This window comes from Ictidomys tridecemlineatus, chromosome 16 (assembly GCF_052094955.1).
Source record: "Ictidomys tridecemlineatus isolate mIctTri1 chromosome 16, mIctTri1.hap1, whole genome shotgun sequence".
NCBI classification, from domain to species: domain Eukaryota; kingdom Metazoa; phylum Chordata; class Mammalia; order Rodentia; family Sciuridae; genus Ictidomys; species Ictidomys tridecemlineatus.
This window is the reverse complement of record NC_135492.1, coordinates 14,329,374-14,337,343: the sequence shown is the minus strand read 5'-3', so window position 1 is coordinate 14,337,343 and position 7,970 is coordinate 14,329,374. Positions and strand designations below refer to the sequence as shown.

The 7,970-nt window shown below is 38.1% G+C and overlaps 1 protein-coding gene across 1 annotated transcript in view; it reads right to left on the bottom strand.

The window, feature by feature from the left end:
• Positions 1 to 257: 257 nt before the first annotated feature.
• LOC144371214 (uncharacterized) overlaps positions 258 to 7,970 on the bottom strand; it is a 61,750-nt gene continuing 54,037 nt past the window's right edge. Inside the window, exons 4-6 of the mRNA XM_078033638.1 lie at positions 1,575 to 1,709; positions 1,126 to 1,221; positions 258 to 410 (exon numbers count right to left, since the gene is read on the bottom strand). Coding sequence (XP_077889764.1) covers positions 281 to 410; positions 1,126 to 1,221; positions 1,575 to 1,709 — 361 coding nt within the window. The 3' untranslated portion in view covers positions 258 to 280. The remainder of the gene's footprint in view (positions 411 to 1,125; positions 1,222 to 1,574; positions 1,710 to 7,970) is intronic.

Sequence of the window (7,970 nt, the reverse complement as noted above, 5' to 3'; positions counted from 1 at the left end):
ATTAATACTGGCTGTTTCCAAAGATGACATTCCTACCGAAAAATTTTTTAGACAGATTATAAATAGATGAATATATGCATAGACCTCCACACATTGGATTACAGAATAAGGTCTTTGAATAGTAATTTCAGTAAAAAAAAAAAAAAAACTAGGACCCAATATTTATATATCCACCTTATCACCCATGTCCTGATATAACCTAATTCTTCCCTCAATTACTCCCCCCCCACACACAAGGGGAATGTCAAAAAACTTACCAGCTGTGATCCCAGATGAGGACTTATCTGGATTGGTCTTCTCTGAACTTCTCTCTTTTACCCATAAATGCCTTCTGATAAATAGTCATAGGTCCTGCTGTGACGGCTGAGCCAACGTGCAAATGTGGTTTGGACATATTTCTGCCTAGAACCCTGAAAGGTTTGAATACATCATGAAAACATCTCTTTATCTTGTTCATCTCCCTTTACATGAGATAAATAATGCACCCTCTATGGAATGTGTGTGCCTGGTTACCAGAGTTCTAAGTTCTATTTGGTTCTAATGCTAAAAAATTGAGGTTGATTTGAAAGCTTCATTACCTGGGCCACTTCCTATAATAAGACTATCACAAAGCATTCTTTGGAGTGCTGACGTTTCATCTTTTATATATTTAAACATATGTAAATGAATATGGCCTTTCATTTTGTTGGAAAGTTGTCAGTACATCTTGTAAAATTACTGGAAGGCCAGTAGAATTGACTGATACATGGGCTACCAGGGGCAGGTAGCTAAAACAAAAACAGTAGAAACAGAAAAGAAATATTCAGTGCCAAATAAACACATTGCCTTTTGCCCACATTGGTGAGTGCTTCCAGCAGCCTTTACAGGTGCCGTGTAGTAGACTTGGATGTGGATGTCAGAATTAGAGCCTGGTTTTTCTCTAAGTGGTTTATTCTGGAGGCAGAATAAGAAGATTAGCGAAGAAGAGACATCGGAAAGCACAGACGTGTAAAATCCAGCTGTCCCTGGGCTCCCTTGGTCACTGGTGAGACATTTTTTGAAAGAAATACCTATGGTGGCCACATGATGGCAGCTTTCCACAGAACAAGGCAAACCTGGGCAATCTTTCTGCCTCCCACCACTCACCTTGATTCTGGGACCTGGGTGCTCACCTGCCTTCTTACAACAGTCAAAAAAGCCCTGCCAAGGGGTGCATCCTTAATTGCATCTGGACACTCTGTACTTTACAAAGAAAAAAAAAAAACAGCATTACTTACTTCTCACCTCTGCCTGCTTGTTTTGATAAGATTCAAAAAAGAGATCTGTATCTTTCTCCCCAAACATCAGGGGTGCAAAAAGTCATATAATACAGACGAGACTTAGTGTTAAAAGAGGGTCAAGGATCTCTTTTTTCAAGGAAAAAACATTTGGCTTTCATTTGTAAATCCAGGAAAACTAATTTCAGATTTTTATAATTCTATATATATCTCCATGTATGTGCCATTAAATAAACATATAATCAAGCACCTTGCTCCTCTCTGCCCTAGTTAAACATGGGGGACCTTGAGATTATCTTCTCATTTGGATGCCTTCACCTGTATATCAATGCAGCAGGGGTGCAGTCCCTTCTTCTTCTCTTTGCAGCATCCTGAACTTCTACCTTTCTTTCAGTCCTGAATACCTTTGGCAGACTCCACATAGGGAGAGATTCAGAAAATTCTGAAATGAACCTAAAGACATTTAATCATCAGACTTTTATTCTATCAATTTTGTTTCATGTTCCTATTTCCTAGTTTTAAATTTATTTTAGTTGTTATTCATAAGTTTACATGGCACAGAATCCATTTTGATAAAATTATACAAGCATAGAAACTCTCATTTATAATTCATAATTTTTTCGACCTGGGAATATAGTACATTGGTAAAGTGCTTGCCTCACAGTAAAGATCTGGTTCAATCCTCAGCACCATAAAAATAAATAATGATATCTTGTCCAGTTAAAAAAATACTTCATAATTATTTTAATTATTCATTTTAATGTCTTTCCTATTTCTATCTGTTCTATCTTTCTTGAAGGTTTCTTTGGATAATTTACTGAACTTCTCCCATTTTCCTCTCTCATTTATTGTGGTTTAGCCTCCAATTATCAGCAAAAACATTCCACCTATGTTTTTTTTTTCTTCTTTTGCTCACAATGAGTCTCCATATCCATTTAATTACTGGGATATGTAATAGAGTCATTCTTCTTTATGGGTGAGTGATATTTTATTGTTTATATATACAACAATGTTTCTATCCATTTATTAGTTGATGAGCATCTAGCTTTGTCCCATAGCTCAACTCTTGTTAATTGTTTTGCTATAAATATTGATGTGACTTTGTAACACTGTATTATGCTGATACCAAGTCATATATATATATATATATATATATATATATATATATATATATATATATATATATATATATATAAATGTGATATTTGGCTCAAAGTCGGGGGGTTAAATACTAGATATTTGTTTTTTTGAATCTCCACAATGCATTCCAGAGAGTTTACACAAATTTGCAGTCTCACCACAATGTTTGAGTGTTTCCTTTTGTTTTCCATATCCTCACCAAAATCTGCTTTTACTTATATTCCTGATAATTGGCATTATAATTGGAATGAGATGGTAGCTCAGTGTAGTTTTAATTTGCATTTCTCTAAATGCTAGAGGTGCTGCCTTCTCAGTGTTTTTGACTTTTGTTTCTTGGTAGCAGCATCTATGGCATTTTGGGAACCAGTTTTGCTTTATTTATGAAGTGTGAACAAGATTTCACTTGAAGGAATGACTCTGAAGCTTAATACACATGACCATGAGTCCATGGATGACTTTTACACTGTTGTCATGACCATGATTATGAAAAAAATGAATATAGGGTGAGAAGAGGGAAAAAAGTAGGGAGCAAGAAAGAGTTTAAACATATTGGGGACAAAGAAATATATCTTCCTCAATTAAGTGTAAGTGAATCCAAACCAGGCCTGGTCCTCAGATGTATAGGAGAGGGATGGGCCATTTCTCCAAAGACCAGTTGCTTAGCTAAGCCAACCTGAGATTGGTAGCAATGTTCCCAAGATGCTCCCAGCTATGGTGTGCCATGTATCTCTGGAAGTTACAACTTGAGGTAACTATCCTCTTGAATTTTCAAGGTTTAATTAATGCAGACACCCCTTTTGGGCACACTGGTCCAAGAGCTGAGATTAATGCTGGCACAGACTCTTGGTAATGGCAGACATGACCCACACTCCCCTTGTATTTTCTGACCAGTAGAGGTAGTAGCCCCAACAAGGAAGCTCTAGTTTCATCCCAGTGTTAACAAGAAACATGCCAAATATGGCTTTACATAGTGCTGATGAAGAAACTTCCTGTGGGATCCTGTTGAAAAAAATGGGCAGCAAGAAGAGACAGAGAAACAGACATGGAGAACTGTGGTCATTGTACTTGACAGGTACTAGTGACCTTGAGTTCTCTTACAATACTGGAGAATGAGCAAGACCTGTGAATAGTCATTTTGAATTGTAAACCCCCTGAGTTAAGGGTCAGGGCTCAACCCCCAAGCAACACTGACACAAACATTCTCATAGGAATGTCCATTCCAAGCCTTAAATTAAAAAAAAAATTCCTCAATACCACATGCACTCTGCAAAATACAGTGTCATGCTTCTTTGTGTGGCACCTCCTATGAAGCAGGACAGGTTTGGTACCTGGATGAGCTTCCTAGCATAAATTCTAAGGGACAGCTGTACAGGGCATGCAGGCCAGAGTTGGGTATCCCAGGTCACTCTGAGGCACTGAGTGGAAACAGGGATTATACTTCAGTCATGTATTTCTATATTTGTATGCACTAGCACGAAGTTCACTAGGACCACTATAGTTGTATATGGGTTGAAATAATTTGCTCAAGAAATGCAGCGTCAACTAGCACAGTAGTAATCTCATCACACACACAATTAACTATTTGTTTTTACATATGAACATTATCTGAAATAAATCATCCATACTTTTAAACCATCATTCTTAGGTCTGCATAAGAGCTTGTAGAATAGTTGCACCATAGATACCCAGCCATATTACTATTTGGGTGATTGGGTTTCTTATAGTTTTTAGCCATTCTAAAAATAATCATAATAAACATCTTATGCCAAATAATAAAACAAGAAGTGAGTGTAGAGAAAATATTCTTGGTTATGGAATTATTTCTTTCCTCTCCCTTCCCTTTTTAACAAGACCAGACTTTCTTGGAAGTCTAGGCTTTTGGGATAATATCTGTCCTTAAATTGTTTGGACCTCTATTCCTTAGACTCTTTGTGTCTCTTACCCATACTCATCTTTCTTTCTGGTTTAGTTGTACTGATTTTGAGCAGATGGGATGTATTGACCTCCTAAGGATGACCCTTACCAGCACTGAGAGAGTAGCCAGACTGAAACCCAGTTGTGAAACATGGCTGAGCAGAAGGGAGCTGAGTGGCCAACTGTGAGAGAAAAGAGTTCAAGCTACAATGACTTCATATTGCTTTCTGAGACAGAGGAAATGTACTTTATGTGCAGCCTTCTGGTTTATGCAATCACATGAAGCCTTCTCCATACACAGGATAAAATGTCTTGGAGTCTTCAGGATGAGGGCAAGGTGTGGTGGGGCTCTCTATATCCTTTTGTTTTTCCAAGTTTTTTTTTTAATTTCTATTTCTATAGGATCATTAGCTTCTAGGAGGTCACATGGTTCATCTCCTAAGTGAGAGAAAGTCATTATGACTACATGGCTGTTCCACAGAGACTAGTCAATTTTAAAATGAGAAGTTTGCACACTCTGTTCTCAGAGAAAGGAGATCAATGTCATTCATGATAGAAATAATGTCAGTTGAATAAAAGAAATCCTTGTGCAAGGAATCAGGGGATATTGATCAAATACAGCTCTGTCCTAGTGGTTTGTGCAAGATTGTTAGACCAGGTCCCTGAGGACTGACTTTTTTTCTCTTCACATTGACTGGTATTTGTTCTTACTCTCAAAGGCTCTTCTTTATTCTGAGGTAGGTAGCCTCTCTGTCTTCTCCTGAAAATTCGTCTAAGACAGACATTTGTGCAACAGATAGGCAGAAAAAAAGTGGAAAAAGATGTGCAAGGCCTAGCACGGCCTGGCTTCCTGGATACACAATGCAATCCTGTTGACATCTTCCAAGGGCACTTAAGCAATAATCACACTAAAGGTAAAATGGGAGTTACAACATGATAGTATTCACAGAAAATAATGCTGGAAGAAACCAAGGCCCCTGAATAAAATTATTAACCTATAAACTATGTGTTGAGAAACTAGGGAGTGCAGTGGTCAGGATCTAGTGCCTGAGGAAATGTGTGGAGACTTGGCCACATTTGGAGTAGGGTAACCTGGAATCTTGGTTTAGAGGACCTGGTCCTTCCTTAGACTTGCTCTTAAGAGTGCAGAGGATAATACAGGAATGGAAAACTGCATGTGGAGGAGAAGCATAGTGGTCATTTGTGTTCTGGTGTGACCTGGTAGCTCTAATTATTCAAATTGATTCAGAAGACCCTACCTCAGTTGTGGGATGATATTAAAAGGTGAACAGATGGCTAGCCTTTTATTTAATTCTTTCATGGAATTTTAATGTAATTTTTATTTGAGGCAAGCATTACTCATTTTGATTTAAAACTGCCACAAACACTTAAGGTTTTGAGGACATTTCTGTAAGTATACCAGACAAGTTGACTTAAGAAAAATAAGTGAACAAAAAAACAATATGAATGCCAAAATTGGAAAGGTGATGTGGAAATATATATGTTTATCAACCACTACAAGATATTAGTAGGCAGAAAACCTCCCAAACTCAAGAACAAACTTACCAGTACAGGGTCTATGTGAAGTTCTATCAGGGGATCTTTATCTTTCCTGCCTCCCCTCTTCCTCCTCTATGTCAATGATAATCATCTTGTACTTGATGGAGAGTACAGCCTTGAGCAGGGATTTCAACACTGATTCAAAACAGTCTGGATTTGTCTTCATATTCAGGTCTACAACTTTCAAGGCCAGTGGCATTTGACAGAAAGTTTAAACTCCCTGTGAGCTCTAGTCTCCTCATCTATAAAATAGAGATGTTCTGAGCCCTGAGTGCTTAAACAGTGTCATGAACTAAAATAGATTCTCAGCTTTACAGTATAGACAATGGCTTTCCTGGAGATCATAAGGGAGTCTGATTTGTTATTTATCACCAGTGACTCTTTTCTCTTCTTCCAGAAGTTGCTTGTGTTTTTTTTCTGGGAATCCCCATTCTGCTGTCCACTCCATGTGGGGTGAGTCAGACAGGTTACTCATACCAGGAAGTCATAGCATGAAGCCCCCTGAACAAGATGCTCTTAACCTGCAAAGTGGGTTTGAGCTGGACTGAACATACTCATCCAGAGGGCCACAAATAAAAATAGAAAGTGAGCATGGAAAGCTTATTGCCAACTATGACTACAGGGCCAGAAAATAAAATGGGAAGTGAGAGATGAAAAGACACAGATTCCTGATGTCAGCTGTGCCTCAGTCAGAACTACCCACAGATATTTTACGTGTAAAAGAAAACAAATTTGTGGCCAGGTGCAGTAGCACATGCCTGTAATCCGAGTGGCTCTGGAGGCTGAGGAAGGAGCATCCTGAGTTCAAGGCCAGCCTCAGCAATAACAAGGTATTAAGCAACTCTGTCTCTAAATAAAATACAAAATAGGGTTGGGGATGTTGCTCAGTGAATAAACTAACTCTGAAAGTGTTGTTTTTTTATTTTACTGTATATATATATACATACATACATTCATAACCAATAATTTGTTTCTAGTTTCAGGTACATTATTTTTTTTACTAGTTCTGCAATGCATATTAAAACCATATCAACTGAGATACATTTCTTGAGTGAGTAGAACAGGTAGAGCCATGTTATGGATTCCAGTTTCTTGAGTGTCCCTTGAGCAGGGATAACTTCTGATTGGCTACATGTACTAGTGGTTTGAATAGGCTGAGAAGAATTTGTGGGTGGAGATCAGACTATTGCTTATTTCTAAACTAAGAGTGGTTTATTGAGCCAAGCATTTACCAGAGCCCTTTATGCTGGAGATACAGGATGGAACTGATCCTCTGATGAAATTCTTCTGGTTCCCCAGTGCACAGGCTTACCATTTGTTTTGGTGAGTTTCTAGCATAAAACACCTCACGTGCAAATCTTTATTTGAAAGTAATGAAAATGCACATGTATCTTGTGAAAACATCTCATATCTGGCCTCACATACTGTGAATGATGACCATTCTAACCTCATTGGTAATTTGGATGCAGAAGTGGGAAACAAAGGTCTTTGTTGCACAGGAACTGGGCTCAACCTTATCTCCTGGTGGTCCTAACCACTAGAGTGTGAGGAAAAAGACAGTCACACCATTTAAAAATGGTAAAAGAAAGAGCTGGAGACTACAACTTTGTAAATCTTGAAAATGTAGCTGGAGCAAGCTTAATGTATATCATGAGAACTTTGTAAATGTTTAATTATACAAGGTTCGTGACTTCAAATAAACTGAGAGAGTAAGAAGGCCCCCTTTCAAACTCTAATTCTTGTAACTAAGTCAGAAAGATTTCAGACATTTCACTCAGAATAACAGGCATGCGTTTATTAAATAGATAAACAAGGAAAGGGAACACTGTCATAGTAGATCATGGGTCCTCTGAGAGGGGAGAGAGACAGTGTGCCTTTCATGCAATCCAATTTTGTTGGGTATCCCAGAGAAGTTTCCAAAGAGTCCCACACAGGCCTACTACTTAACTTTGAACTGACTGCTGGATGGCATCTCACTGTCAAGTCCCCACTGCTAAGATAACGTTAAGTCACCTTGGCCAATGCAAGTGATTCGAATTGGATTCTTAACTATAAATTCTTGTAGATTTTAGAGCTAGAAAAAATATTTTTATCTCTCTG